Raw genomic sequence first — 15173 nt, forward strand, 5'->3', positions numbered from 1 at the left:
ACCGATGGCGCCCAGAGACCATGTACCCCACCAGACAGCTAGGAGGGAATGACCAGCCTCCCTGCTGTGGCAAAAAAACGGAGTCTTACAACTCTGGTTGGAGGAGAATAGGGTAGATGTTCTGGAGGACTGGCTTGCCTATTCCATCCCATTAAACATGTTTGGGTACACCTCAAGAAGCTTTACCATCAACAGTACCCCCATTTGGCATATGGTACTAGATCACCTTAAGTATTAAAGCCCCTTGTGGAGGAAGGTCTAATTCATTGCTGGGAACTGTTACCTGATGATTTATTTGGTAGCTAGTTGAGAGCATGCCTAGGAGAATAGGGCTGTTATAAAGGCAAGGGGTCAAATTGTTTTTATTTAGCTACTATTTAACAACTATACAAAAAACCAGCTCTCCAAAGGATCAATTGTGGTTGCTGGGTGGGTAGTCGTGGTGGCCCGGGAGGTTGCTACGCCGCGCCTTCCCACGCACTTTTGTGACAAAATTACGATCAAACCCCACCACACCGGCACCAAAGAAATCCAGGCAAAATATGATCATACATATGTTCTAACCATACATCAAGGATGCCGAATCGGAACGCATGGAACCTGATTACATGTATGACGTATATATGCAGTTACATTGACTTGAGAATAAAATAAATGTGTAGGTAAAACATCTATATTGATACTGTACCCTTCGCTTGAAGTCATATTATAATCTCGGGGGTGCAGTAGGTACGAGTGACATCTAATGATGCAACCACTATCCCGAGCTATGTGGAAGACCACCACAAAAATAATAATATTATTACATTTAATACTACTATCTTTCGGTTAATAACTATGTACATCATGTACATGTAATGATCTAGCGCCAACCCCTTAATTTAACCGAACCGCGAATGCTTTTTAACAATGGGTTCACCTCTTATTTTCACGACCGATTCAATTGACCTGGGAGGAAAAAGACGGGTCACGGGCGACTATTAGAGGAAAAAAAGGAGAGGAAAAGAAAACCTAGAAGCTACAGTGTAGAATTCGAAACTCCTAGCCTTGCATTTTCATATATACAAAACGATAACGATAGAAAAAAGAATATACAGAAACTCCTCGATATTTAAACACTTAGCTTATAGGATATGTAGTTTATTCGGCCTCTTCTGTCTCCTCATTAGCGGTCGTTGCTTTCTCTTCAAGAGCCTTCCTCTGAATCTCTAGAACCATCCCGCCGTTCCTGCCTTCAAGCTTCATCCACCTTCCCAACCGCACTTCCTGCCCAGTTCCTGCACATATTACCAATCCCTCTTTCCCCTTTTCTCCTCTCTCGAAGATCGAGAGTCCGTTTACTACTCCTCTAACAATCTCTTTGTCTGAATTATCGGGAACGCCAACTGCGCCAACACGCTCGAGCTTCTTTTTGTCCGCAGAGACTTTCCAGATACGCACATGTCCGTCCCATGACCCCGAAGCAATCAAATCAGAGTAAGGGACTGCGGCAAGCGCAGTGATATAACGAGGCTGAGGAGGACAAGGCGGATTTTGATCAGGGTTGGTTTCGGCTGAAGATTGATTTGGTGTTGGTCCAGGATTGAGGCCGTGGGCATAGTATATGGTGTGGACAGGTTTCTTCTTGTGTACAGACCAAAGACATATATTACTATCCCGTGCTCACAGTCAGTCAGATCTTAAGATGGAGATGTCGTGATCACTTACCCATTATCACTCCCGGTGACAAAATACTCATCATCGATCATCGCCACACAATCTATACTTCCCTCTTCATATCTCTCATTACCATTCTTATCCCTTTTCGGCTTCTTAGAATCACCAGTACTTCCTCCGCCACCGCGAAACACGAGTTGAGTCTCATCTACTATCTTCCATAATCTTGCAGTACGGTCCCTGGCACCAACCGTAATGCAACGTTCTGCATTCAAGGCTGTGATTCCAACAACTTGGTCTTGGTGTCCAAATAGTGTCTCAACATACGCCAATTCATCCAAGCTCCAGAGTTTTACTGTACGATCATTCGCGCAGGAGTATAGCTGATTTGTTCCACGTCGAAATACCACACCGCTTACTGCTGCTCGGTGGTGCTTGAAGACCTTTAAAACCTTCAAGGTTTCCGCGTCCCAAACCACTAGTCTACTATCTTTTCCACCTGTCGCAATAAACTTTCCGTCCTGGGATGCAGCAACACAGAGAATGTCGTCGATATGTCCGTTAAATTCGGCATCATGCTTTGTGCCACCCCGGGCGAAGAGAACTCGCTTTGGCTTTTTGGCAGGCGTAAAATTTCCCGTGGCAGGCGGAGGTGGGTAAGGAGGGAGAGTCCATTTCACAAGATGACGATCCTTAGTTACGGTGTAGATGTATGGATCGCGGGTAGCAATTGCAGTGGTTGAACCACAATTCATACGGAAGAGAGTTGTTGTAGCGGTGTCAAAGGAGAATTGCGATGCCAGACGACGGTAGATTTTGCCTTTCTCTTCCGCCTAGAAGTTATATTAGCTTTCAACGTGGAACTTAGAACGAAGATACGTACAACGCTCTCTCTAAGACGGGTCGCAATTATATCACGATCTATATCTGCTGCATCAAACCCCATTTCATCTATATCTCAAGGTATCAGCATGAAGCACCTCCCCGGTCGAACCGCAATTTCTCGTTTTACCTGTTTCCTGCTTCAAATTGTCCAGATACTGCTGCGCCAACCTCAATCGTTTCTCGGCAGCAGTCTCTCCCTCATATTCGTCTTCCTCCTCATCATCTGTGGCGATAGCTTTTCCATCCTCACTTTCGCCCTCCGATTCGCTAGATATATCCTCGTCGTCCACCGGCTTTGCCTTTTTACCACCAGACCTATCCTGAAGATAGCTTTCCCTCGATTTTTTGTGTTTACCTCCGGAGGCAGAAACTGCGGTACGTTTGCGTTTTTTAGCCGAGTTTGGAACTGTAAAAAAGGATGACATGATCCTTCGTGGATTGTTGTCCAGTTGGATATGGCACCCAAAATTATCGTTCGAATATTGGGCTGGTAGCAATGGAGCAAATATTTTTTCCCTGCGAGAGCCTGCAGATGTTGGCCGGGTAATTGTTATTCTTCACTCTAGTAGGACCTGCATAGGCCAAGGACGCTAAGATTGTGGGGCCTTAACTCTCAAAAAACATTCCACATGTAGGTAAAGTACCATGTAGGTACATGTATCTCGAGGAACCTGTCTAGGGTATTTTGGTGGGATTTACAAATGAATAATGAAGGAGGGGATTCTACAGACAGCCGCACTCAGTGACATACATGTAGTTCAAGTGCTATGGCATCTAAATCTTATAATGATGGGTCTTTAATAGAATCCGTCTGCAATTTAGGTATGTAGATACATACATACATGTATGCACACTAGCTCTATCCGCAAAGGTTACAAGTTAAAGTTGTCTTACTTATAGATGCTTCATTTAACTGCCGTCCTAAGGGAAGGCTTCTACGAGTACTGACAAGCAAAATTAAATCAAAAGACTTTTAAGTATCTTCCAAAACGAGGCTGAAGTTAACCAGTAAGGCGCAGTTGTCTACTGTACCTATGAGTGCGGACAAAGGTCCTAATAGGCTGACATACATGTAATGTTTCTTAAGCCAAGTCCAGCAGATTTTTCTTATGTAAGCTGGAGAGTGGCCATACTAAACCCTACTGAAGGAAAACAGTCACTCGCAGATCACTTTCCCACACAACAACGCTCACCATGGCAACTTTCAAATAAGAACAAAACAACAAAAGTCAACGACGACACTTAGCAACAAATCCGTACCAGCAGAAACGCCAATCCGCCCACCTCTTTCCCAAGGTAAGTCAACAAACAGCTTTTTGAATCCATCTTACCTTTTCTTGGAGTCCGCCCGAGAAAAGAAAGGCGGACACTCAAAATGGCTGCTCCGAATGACTGACCCTTTTTCTCGCCGCAATTCACAGTAAACCTCGAAAACCGTCAAAATGGTCAAAACTTCCGTTCTCAACGATACCCTCAACGCCATCAACAATGCCGAGAAGGCCGGTAAGAGGCAGGTCCTCATCAGGCCTTCGTCTAAGGTCATCGTCAAGTTCTTGAGCGTTATGCAGAAGCACGGTATGTTCGATTATTTCTTGTTTTCTCAACAACACTTTGCCTATATTTATTTTGTGCATTTTTTTATCGGGTTGATAACTAGACGGAATGTCTCGACTTCCCCACGACTTTTGTCCTTTAAGTACCCGAAAAATTAAACATCATGCGCTGGATCTTACACGTTTCCTTTTCCCGAATTTTAATCTTCATCTTATAGACCATGAAACGTTTAATTCAACGCAATATGCTAATGAATTCATTGATAGGATACATCGGCGAGTTTGAGGAGGTCGATGACCACCGCTCCGGAAAGATCGTCATCCAGCTCAACGGACGTATCAACAAGACTGGATGCATTTCTCCCCGCTACCCGGTCAAGATCACCGATTTCGAGAAGTGGGTTGTGAGGCTCTTGCCTTCCCGTCAATTCGGATACATTGTCTTGACCACCTCTGCCGGTATCATGGACCACGAGGAGGCCAGGCGTAAGCACGTTGCCGGAAAGATCATTGGATTGTGAGCGGCCTCTCTTAATTATTACCTAGTAGTTCCGTGCTGATCTGGATTGTTCTAGCTTCTACTAAACTCGATAAACCGGGTGTTGGGGGAAACAAAGGATTGGCAATATCTTTTTAACAAATAAAAAAACTGGGAGGATCGCAAAAGTTCTTCAAATGGGAAAGGGCAATGTAAATTCTAGATCAATGGAGTTCATGACTGTTTCCTACGGGTTGGCGTTCTGGTTCTTAATAAATCGGGATCTTAACTACATCTATTTGTCACAAATTGCGCGAGCAATGAACTTTTTGTCCTACAACAAGCAAAGCGGTTTATAAATTGTAATTCGTTGTGAATCGCTGTAATTCAAGATCACGTGTGCATATTGTCCATCAGACTGCAGCCCCAGCGTATAATAAGGAACCAGGTATTGGGCTCGGAGCCTCAACCTCAATGCTTGCACCGAATTGAATGAACTGCCAGAGCTATTCCGGGGTCAGAACTTGCTGTGATCAAAGCTCGACATAATCGATGGTGCAATACCGTCACTCCGGCCTGCATCTCATGTATTATTTAAGCTTAATCTATACTTAGAGAACTCGTGCAGGCGCCAGCTTCGGTACTCACACCCGGATATATATCTACTTGCACCGTTGTTGACACCGTGACGCCCATTGAGTGTTACATTCGTAATCGCGTTCAAGAACTCCACTACTTCAGCCCATACAAAGCGAGAACGCACAGGCGGGGGAAACAATGTACTGGCCAGTTGGCACACCCCGAATATATGCTGCTAAACTTCCAGCAGTTATATCTCCACCGGTTTATGATTCTGATGACGGGTCAGCCGAGCTTGTACGGAATAGTCTCTCTGCGTCTTCTGGCTCGGGCAACGGCGACGGCGAAGATGATGAAGGTTTTGAGGAGGTCAAAGAACTACCCGAGGAAGAAGATGATGACGCTCTAGGCCAGGACGGCCAGAAGGTAGGGGAGAAAGAGGTAGTGGATCAGGATATGCTAGATGTCCCCAAAAAGAACAGGGCGGACAGGGCGGACAGGGCAGATTCTACTACAAGCAGTATTTCAGGCCTGGGAAAAGATGGCGAACCAGGGCGGGGGGACATCATTGCACTGAAAGTAGCGAGAAATGGGTTTTTGTTCGCGACCATCACCGCTTCAGAGCTCACCATCTGGCAGATGAAGGTGAGTAAGCCTATCCGATTCTCGTACCACAAGCATCGAGTGACGGAAGAGGGATATAGGAGTGCTGATATAGATTTCTACCTTAGCCGACAGCAGTAGTTGCTCATGTTCGTCGTTCTCAGTCGTCGTTGAACACGTATGGCGTAAATACAGATGTTCTGATTCGACCTGATTCTATGATATTTGTGGTTCAAACATCACTCGGATATCTAATAACATATTCACTTGTTAACGACCCAACTCGAGACGCCAGAGTATACAAACCGGCGTTTGTAAATAATCACCATTATGCACGACAGAACGCAATGCATGCCAGCGGAGCTGGCGGGAAAGCAGCCATTGGGGCGGGAGGTTTGATGTTGGGTGTAGGGGAAGCTGGAGGAGTTAAAGAGTACTCAATGAGATTTAGGATGGTTATCAAGGTTGATGCGGGAATTAGCAAGTATGGCCTCTAAGTTTGGTCTAATGATAGGAAGAAGCTGGGCTCTAATGGAAGTGATAGAGTACTGGCTCTCGATGAAGAATTGATGGTAGCCACAGTGAAACCTTCTGCAATTCAGTGCATCAGGTGGACTCCAGACGCGAAAGGGAATCAGACGACAACCGAATTACTGAGCCGAATGCTTTGGGTGCAAAAGAAAGGTTAGTAGTTTGCTGGTCTGGTACGTGCGAGATTACAGAGATTTATTCTAATAAATCACTGGTATACTAATATCTGGATGATATCAATAGCTATAATTACTGATATGATTCATGATAAACCTATGAGCTTGTCAACATGGATCACAAACGACGGCCGAGCTTATGCAGTCCAGAAGGTTTGTACATTGATATTTGTGTCAAGGTTGGGTGCACCTAGTACATTTATACTAAGATCACCTAGGAAATTGAATCATCGCCTCGTATGTTCAAAGGCCATTGCTTTCACACACCTAAATCTGCTGTGGAGAAGGCAGAAAGGGTTTCCATAAACGCCAGGTTTTCATTGATTGGTGTGTCGTGCTCTGGGTATGTAAATAACTACCCTTTCTATTCAAGACCAAAAATTCAAATTGACCTTGTCAGAGGTTCTATCTATGTCTATACTGTGAAAGACTATAATGGTGGTATCCCATTGTCGCATATCATCCCTTCTCCCTCTTCACCATACTCCACAGGAAAGGCAACAGTAATATCCTGGTCACCCGATGGCTACTGTCTTTTTTCAGGATACGAAAAAGGCTGGGCTACATGGAGTGTGTATGGAAAGCCAGGAGGGAATTCGTTCTCTACAGATGGTAGGATAATAGAAAAAAACCCGGGTGAGGGATATCTAGTTGGCATTCGAGATGCATGCTGGGTTCCTGGCGGGGGAGAGATCCTTCTAGTGAAAGAAGGTGGTGACGAACGACTGTGGGTTCTAGAGTTCGCCAGGTCTGCAGTCACTGGTTGCTTCAGCTCGGCGAACATCTCGCGCGCAGTCCTACAAACTAATGAGAAGATCCTCATATATCGCGGCTATGACCAGTCTGATATTACAGCAATCTCCCAGGAGACCAGTGTTCTATGGCATCATGTCCAGATGCCAACCGTTTATCTGGTTGATAACTGGCCAGTAAGGAGTGTAGTTATATCACCTGATGGAAGATATGTTGCGATTGCGGGCAGAAGGGGTCTGGCGCATTATTCCGTCAATAGTGGAAGGTGGAAGACATTTGTCAATGAGCAAATGGAGCAAGAATTTGCGGTTAGGGGTGGTATGTGCTGGTATCATCACATCCTGATAGCTGCAGTTGAAAGTGATGATTCATATGAGGTAAGTCTTCCTAGGGGTTCAATGAATACTATCCTCCCCGGATTCAATACTAAGATATCTGAACTACCTAGATACGATTATATTCTCGGGAATTGCAATTGGACAATACATTGTTGCTGCATGTCGAGAGCCTACCATCGGCTGTGGTCTCAATATCCCAAGCCGGTGAAGACTCGCTCTTAGTTTATACTCACGAGAATATTCTTTATCATTTCATAGTCCAGGTAACGAAAGATAGTGTCAAGATAACAAAGGTTGGTCAAATATACTTTCATGGTATAGTTCGTTCTCCTGCGCGGGTTCGAGCGATCAGCTGGATTTTGCCAGAGGAACAAACGCGTAGCGGCGATCCATCTCAGGACGTAGCAGTTGCAACAGTTGTTTTTCTAGTCGACGGTAAACTGGTGATGCTCCAGCCTACATTGACTGAAGATGGTGACGCAAAGTATGATATGCGAACGTTGAAACAGAACGTTGAGTATTATGCATTGATGAGGGAACATCCTTTGCAACATCATTTCTTACCGAGTGGATCAGATCCTGGGAAAGGGCCGACAGATTTGCACTCACCGAATGGAAGCAGAGTGGGGGATGGATTGTCAGATTCACTGTGGTTGTTTGACGGGACGGATATGCGGGTACTTCCAACTCCCATACTCGCAAGGTAGATCCTGGGACTGATGACGAAATGATCTTAGGTTTGGAGTAATGTCCAGGATATACTTGATGCCCCCCATGGTGACGGCGGGAAGGAAATCCCTCTACCAGTACGGATTGGTGTTGACTTCTACCCAATGTCTACACTCTTGGGGAAGGGTATAATACTTGGTATTGAATCTGAGTTAGTACAGCGGAAGGATGTTAACTTCTCCTACTTCAAATTTGCTACACGGGTATGTTGGCAATTATTCCATTCCCTTAAATATCTGCTGCACTTCTAAACTTAGTCGAACAGACCCATCTTTTCATAAACCATCTCTTAAGGGATCATTTAGCAAATCACCGACCAGACGCTGCAGTAGAGCTAGCAGTTGGTTATGAGAAGCTCACTTATTTTGGGCACGCGCTAGAGATACTACTCCATGATGTGTTGGATGACGAAGCGGACAATGCTCCAGAACCTGAGGGTAATACTCTTTCTATTCAACCCTAAGTAGCTCAAATCTAAAACTGGTATAGATGCCGTCCTTCCGGGTGTAATACAGTTTCTTACGCACTTTCCCCACTATCTGGATGTGATTGTTGGTTGCACACGAAAAACAGAAGTCGCATCATGGAGCCACTTATTCGCGGTCGTGGGTTCGCCTCAGGTTCTTTTTGAAGAGTCATTAGCGCGAGGGCTGCTCAAAACCGCGGGTGGCTATCTTCTTGTTTTGCACACGCTTGAGCAGCTCTCTAGCTCATCACAAGATATGGTGCGGCTACTAGCGAGAGCTGTCTCCGAGGGTGATTGGGATCTATGTAAAGAGCTTGCTAGGTTTTTGACAGCTCTTGACAATTCTGGGAAGACGTTGAAAGAAGCTTTGGAGCTGGTCGAATTAAGGAGCCCTGTCGAAGAATTTGACCGTAGTTTTATGTTTGAAAGCGCGAGGCTAAAAAGTCCCACAGTGGAAGGTGGGAGAGGTGAAGGGGGATTAGGCGAAAGTGCGGCGGATTATGGGTTCCCAGATGTTGGAGGGAAGAGCAGACAAGATCAGTAATGTTTGAGATTTAGGAGAGTTGAAAGCCATAGAATATTCGCCGAAAAGAACAAATCATGAGCATCATTAGAGAAGTATTCTTATGTCTTAGTGATCCGCAAGAGTAATTAAATAAACTTCTCTTGGACGGACCTGGATCACAGGTGGTCACTCGATGTTATTTCTGTCTCGTCAAAAAAAAAAAAACGCCCAATAATTTTATCCCGATGTTTACAGTTCGAGTGCGTTGGATGATAAGGGTTGTTTCATAGTCCTCATCAAGTACTTAACCCACCAATGGTTTAGTAAATAGCTAAAATCGGGACTAGGATTTGGTATAGAGCTGTCTAGTCGCCAAGGCGACGACACTTGTAGTCTGTACGACAAATGCCTCGGCACATCGCTAAGTAAGAGTATGATCAACTGCTGGTAGGCTGTAGGTACATAGCATACGGTATCCTAGAGCATGTCTTAGGCCACCCGTAACCTCCCCCGCCTTCACCAACAAAAAACTGTTGAATTAGATCACGGAATCCGTAGCTCCGCGTCACCGATGAAGTTTACGGACTTTGCTCTTCCGGGTACAAAACCTTACCCGACGCGACAGTTTATCAGAGTCAGAAGAGGCCTCCATTTGTCCTACGACGATCTTCTCCAGCGGGATGTAGCCAAGCCATATGTACATGTGGTAACAGAAAAAATCAGGAAAGGGAATGGAACACGAAAAGCTAGGAAAAAGAAAAGTAGACGTGGTATTTGAACATCTGTCATCAGTATTTTTTCTGCTTGGTTGGTAACCCAGTTTCAGCACCCATCTCTGCTTCTTCACCACAACCAACCTTTGGAGTACCTACCTACCCGTCATCCGCTCAGCCTCCGCTGGCTGCCCTCGTCGTCATCATCCGCCCCTTTCGCTAGATTTACTTACTTCACTTAAACATCAAGATAACAGGAAATCAGCTCTTTACTCTTGCTTCTTTGGATAAGCTTACATCAAACTTCTATTTTCTTTCTTTTTTTTACCTCTTGCCCTTCTCTCTCCACAATCTGAGTGGAAATGGCAAAACCCCGAAGAAACGTAAAGTTTGCACATCGCTCGAATCTGAGCACATCTAGCGACATTGGTCGCAGAGACAGCCTTTCTGGTGATGATAACGCCCCTTTAAGTCCTTTAAGGAACGGAATATCTGTGGATGGCATAGACTCTAGTACTGGAAGTAGATCGCCTGTACTGAAGGTAATTAATTTTTCGACGTCAAAGCATGGATACATCAGGCGATGATGGTCTTTAAAGAGTTCAGAACCGTTGACACCTGAAAACTACTTTCTAGGAAGAGTCCACTCCACTATCAGAATATGAAAAGAAAAAGCAGACTTTCATTACCCGCACAATATGGACGCTGGTGATGATAGGAACCTTTTTCTGGGCGATGGCGGCGGGCCACATATACATCGTGGGACTGGTCAGTGCTGTGCAGGTGATAACCTTCAAAGAGGTAATCGCTATCGCAAATGTGCCATCTCGGGAAAAGAAGTTGCAGTTCACAAAAAGCTTGAATTGGTATTTTCTTGCCGCCACCATGTACTTTTTGTACGGTGAAAGTGTGATCTATTACTTCAAGCATATCGTCTTGGTTGATGCATTCTTACTGCCACTTGCGACACATCACCGCTTTATTAGTTTTGTTCTTTACATGATGGGTATGATCACAGCAGGACTCCATCACCCAACCGATGTGTTTTATTAATATTTATTCAGGCTTTGTATTCTTTGTTGCTTCGCTCAAGAAAGGGCATTACAAGTTCCAATTCACGCAGTTTGCATGGACACACATGGTTCTCTACCTTGTTGTCGTCCAGTCGCACTTCATCATGAACAATGTTTTCGAAGGAATGATTTGGTTTTTCCTGCCGGTATCTCTTGTCGTTACGAATGACATTTTCGCCTATATCTGCGGTATTACCTTTGGACGAACCCAGCTCATTAAGATATCCCCCAAAAAGACAGTTGAAGGGTTTTTGGGAGCATGGATCTGTACTGTAATCCTTGGGTTGTTTATGACAAACCAGTTGATGCGCTACAAGTACTTTGTTTGCCCCGTTAAGGTAAGAAATATATGCTTCTATCTCAGTTATCCGTATTTGAAAAAAAAACAGCATTCTTTTTGGACGTGAACCATGATTATTCCCGGCTCGTCACATTTTAATGATGATATACCACAATTTTTTTTTATAGATGTTAGACTTCTGAATGTCTTACGACATATTGCAGAGTCTAGGTGTTTCTGACATATCTTCCCTATTTTCCTGGCGCTTATTTGAACTACCGTTATAATCCGGAGCTTAGTGCTGATCATATTATATCATTCTCCAGGATCTTGGCTCAAACGCGTTCACCGGTCTTGAATGTACCCCCAACCCGGTTTTCCTCAAGCAAGAATACGAGCTACCATTCTGGATGCAACCCGTCTTTGGGAAGATCTTGCTCATCGAGCCCATGCAATTCCACATTCTGGCGATGGCCACATTTGCATCGCTCATTGCGCCCTTTGGAGGTTTCTTTGCCAGTGGCTTGAAAAGGACATTCAAGATCAAAGACTTTGGAGATTTGGTTCCTGGCCACGGAGGAATTACAGGTAGAAAACCTAATATTGATTTTAGGATGCTCTTTTATCATTTGCGCAATGGCTGATTTATCTTTCTTTTTGCAGATCGCATGGACTGCCAGTTTATTATGGGATTCTTCGCATATATGTATTACCACTCGTTTATCGCCGTCCACGTTCGCGCAACTGTTGGTGGAATCTTGGAGACTGCGATCACAAGCTTGTCACCGGAAGATCAGATGGAGGTTGTTGAGCGCCTAGGGAGATACTTGGTCGGGCAGGGGATTGCAAACGAAAAGGTGGGATGATACTCGCGCGGATTTCCCCCCATCAGGCTGGTAACTAACATGTAACCACCTATATAGCTCCTCGAGTGTTTTAATGGCGCAATCAACGGCCAGTAAATACCGAACGGTTAAAAGGGAAATGTATATTCTCTCGACTGGACTTATGATTGATCGACCCGGAGAATACAAGTTTCAATGTTCTTTGGGTTCATAACAACACACTTCACGGATTCCGGTGATGAAAAAATTAGAGTAGGACGGCGATTAATGATGGGACTAAAAATTGAAGGGCGTGTATATATATATCACGATCGGTGTTTGGTATGGTTATCCTGTTTTAAGGGCTGAAAAGATAAAAGGGTTTGGGTAGGGAGCTTTGAGAGTGTATATTTTTCGGACTCTTTTGTTTTGCTTTCTGTTAAGGGATTCTTTCTATTTAGTTGTAGTTACCCCTCTACCTTTTATTTCTTGCAGCTTGGTTCAACAGGTGTGGGGTTTATTATTTTCACGGGATTCGTCATATTTTGTTATTTTTTGGGGGGGAAGAGTTTGGAGATCGATGGGTCTAGCATGTTTAACGGCTCTTTTCTCTCTTCCCTCTTGTTCATTTAAGTATTGTTTAAAGTAATTTCCACAAAAAGAGCATGTCCGCGGACACAATCCAGCCAATAAGAACCAGCTATATAGAAGAGCAACATCGATATGCGATGTCAATGATAATTACAGAAAAACCCCCAAAAGTAGGTACAATTGCTGGCCCTAGTATAAACCAAAAAATAAACAAGCAGAAATAAAAGAAATAAGGAGAAGCCAATAAAAGAAATAACCAAATAACCAAAACCCAATCACAAAAAAACCGAACAGAAGGAAGAGCAGGACCGAGCATATTAAATCCCCTTAAACCCCTCCTCAACCACCCACTTCCCCTGCTGCACCTTCACCAAAACCTCACACGCCCACCCCACCACCAGCAACCCCGGCGGTCGCGACCCCTCCTCCTCCACCGCGGCAACAACATTCTCCAACGTCGTCCGCACAACCCTCTGATCCGGGCAGCTCGCGCGCTCCACAACCGCACACGGCACCGTCAACGGCCACCCCTTCCCCTCCAGCTCCTTGACCAGCGCGTCCAAGCGGTGCAGCGCCATCAAGAACACGACCGTGCGCGACGCCACATACTCTGGCGGGTCCGGGGCAGCGCCCTTCCTTCCAGTGCCCGTACATATGAGGACCTGGTCGGCGACGCCGCGGTGGGTTGCCGGCAGCGCGGCGAACAGCGGCGCGCTGAGGGCGCTGGTGATGCCCGGAAGGACAAGGGGCGTGAAGCCGTGGGTCGAGAAGAAGTCGTATTCCTCGCCGCCGCGGCCGTAGATGTAGGGGTCGCCCTGCTTGAGACGGACGACGTTGAGACCCTTTTGTAGGCTGGTGAGGCCGAGGGTGAGGAGTTCTTCTTGGGCTTTGTCGGCGTTTCCAGGGAACTTGCGGGCGATGTGAAGCGTTGCACGGCGGGGGACGAGGGCGAGGACGGGGGCGGGGACGAGCTTGTCGGCGAGGATGAGGTCGGCGGATTGGATGGCTTTGAGGGAGGCGGTGGTGAGGAGGTCCGGGTGCCCGGGGCCGGCGCCAACGAGTTGGATGCGGCCGCGGCGGGGAAGGAGGTCGAGGTCGGGGGTGAGGGTGCTATCGTCGTGCGCGGCGGAGGTGGTATAGGCTTGGAGAACGGACTCAATGTCGCTGTCGGCTAGTCCGCACAGCTTTTCCAAGGGCCAATATTCGCAGATTTGTGATAGCCATCTGATGCGGCGGGTCTTTGCGGCCTCGGCGTCCTCGGGCAAGATGAGCGTATTAAAAGTGCTCTTCTGGTCCGCGTGGTCCTCCTCGTCGTATAGTGGGGTGTCGAAGGCGTTTTCCTCCTCCCAGAGGCGGCGGCGGAGAGCACCGATCTTGTGGCAGGCACCGCCGATGCCGGAGGGGAGGGAAGAGGCGAGTTCACGTCGGATGCGGCTTGCGAGCTTGCATCCGTTTCCGGAGGTGGTGACACCGACCTGGAGAGGCCCGTCGGTGAATGTAGAAAGAAGGGTAAAGCTACACAGGTGCGGGGCATCGGCGACGTTGACGGGAATCCGCAGACGGCGGCAGAGGTGTGAGATATAGGCGCCTTTTTTTTTTTGGTTGTGAGTGAATTTGAGATATCAATGATCGATTTACGGATTCTACTTACATTGAGCACAGGACAAGGGAAGAGTCACAAAGACGAGGTCGACAACATTGTCAACCTCCTCACGACCCAGAGTAGTCAAGTCCTCAGTGGTGAACTCGCGCCGTATCCATTCAATTTCACCGGCGTCAATGCGTTGTTTTAGGCCGTAGTGAAGATCGTCTGACTCGGGCGCAATGAGCTTGACCTTTGCGCCGACCTCGAGAGATTTTGTGCAGCGGGCGCCGGCGAGAGGGTTTGAGCCGATGACAAGGTGGGTCTGCTGTGTGCAGTCGTAGGAAGCCAGTAGGCCGGGCGAGGCAATAAGACCAGGCATTGTGGGCTCTGTAGTGCTTGGAGAGGGTTCTGAGGATGTGCAGTTGCGGGATGCGGCGGTCTTTTTACACGACATTCCGTCCAGCAGCGGTGGGGTTTATAAATATAAGTTATTCGTAGTTTTTAATAATTAATGATAGTGTACTCCGGGAGACTAGGAGAGTAATAGAATGGTTGAGGGTTTTTTCCTGGAGCAATTGGCTTATCGGGGAATGGTAGAGTGGGAGGTGCGGGATGGCGGGCACATCGCGACATCGAGGGTGGGGGGTGTTAAAAATTTGCGATATTGCGACATCCTGCGGCTCTGGGGTGTATGAGAGTTGCGATGCAGGGCCCACCGGTGTTGTTGGTGCCCGGGCAGGGTTGCAGGCCAGGGTTTCATCCCAACTGGCGAGACCCGCAACACACTCCCGCGGAAGAGAATTCCACGGAGCAGCAGAACAAGCTGTCCCGGGTGCTTCAGGTCTGCCAAAATAA

General features: G+C 46.5%; 6 protein-coding genes across 6 annotated transcripts; 4 read left to right on the forward strand and 2 right to left on the reverse strand.

The window, feature by feature from the left end:
• Window positions 1-1140: 1140 nt before the first annotated feature.
• Window positions 1141-2966, reverse strand: LAJ45_06840 (uncharacterized protein; the record flags this gene model as incomplete). The annotated part of the gene is made up of 4 exons (XM_046116401.1): window positions 1141-1651; window positions 1708-2489; window positions 2540-2607; window positions 2669-2966. The coding sequence occupies 4 exons, from the start codon at window positions 2964-2966 to the stop codon at window positions 1141-1143; spliced, it is 1659 nt and encodes a 552-aa protein (XP_045970604.1).
• Window positions 2967-3983: 1017 nt separating this feature from the next.
• On the forward strand, window positions 3984-4679 carry LAJ45_06841 (uncharacterized protein; the record flags this gene model as incomplete). Its single annotated transcript, XM_046116402.1, has 3 exons — window positions 3984-4116; window positions 4362-4611; window positions 4670-4679. The coding sequence occupies 3 exons, from the start codon at window positions 3984-3986 to the stop codon at window positions 4677-4679; spliced, it is 393 nt and encodes a 130-aa protein (XP_045970605.1).
• Window positions 4680-5349: 670 nt separating this feature from the next.
• Window positions 5350-9291, forward strand: LAJ45_06842 (uncharacterized protein; the record flags this gene model as incomplete). The annotated part of the gene is made up of 10 exons (XM_046116403.1): window positions 5350-5796; window positions 5883-6238; window positions 6299-6438; window positions 6529-6614; window positions 6680-6804; window positions 6862-7591; window positions 7663-8229; window positions 8290-8484; window positions 8547-8718; window positions 8771-9291. 10 exons carry the CDS (start codon window positions 5350-5352, stop codon window positions 9289-9291), a joined length of 3339 nt encoding a protein of 1112 aa, XP_045970606.1.
• A 532-nt stretch (window positions 9292-9823) lies between these two features.
• LAJ45_06843 (uncharacterized protein) lies at window positions 9824-10188 on the forward strand (the record flags this gene model as incomplete). Its single annotated transcript, XM_046116404.1, has 2 exons — window positions 9824-10022; window positions 10079-10188. 2 exons carry the CDS (start codon window positions 9824-9826, stop codon window positions 10186-10188), a joined length of 309 nt encoding a protein of 102 aa, XP_045970607.1.
• A 139-nt stretch (window positions 10189-10327) lies between these two features.
• On the forward strand, window positions 10328-12280 carry LAJ45_06844 (uncharacterized protein; the record flags this gene model as incomplete). The annotated part of the gene is made up of 6 exons (XM_046116405.1): window positions 10328-10507; window positions 10602-10971; window positions 11030-11376; window positions 11645-11906; window positions 11982-12175; window positions 12242-12280. 6 exons carry the CDS (start codon window positions 10328-10330, stop codon window positions 12278-12280), a joined length of 1392 nt encoding a protein of 463 aa, XP_045970608.1.
• A 770-nt stretch (window positions 12281-13050) lies between these two features.
• LAJ45_06845 (uncharacterized protein) lies at window positions 13051-14697 on the reverse strand (the record flags this gene model as incomplete). Its single annotated transcript, XM_046116406.1, has 2 exons — window positions 13051-14321; window positions 14385-14697. 2 exons carry the CDS (start codon window positions 14695-14697, stop codon window positions 13051-13053), a joined length of 1584 nt encoding a protein of 527 aa, XP_045970609.1.
• Window positions 14698-15173: the final 476 nt, after the last annotated feature.

The sequence above is a fragment of the Morchella importuna genome (assembly GCF_003444635.1).
Source record: "Morchella importuna strain M04M26 chromosome Unknown Morimp01GS020, whole genome shotgun sequence".
In the NCBI taxonomy this organism is placed as follows: Eukaryota; Fungi; Ascomycota; class Pezizomycetes; order Pezizales; family Morchellaceae; genus Morchella; species Morchella importuna.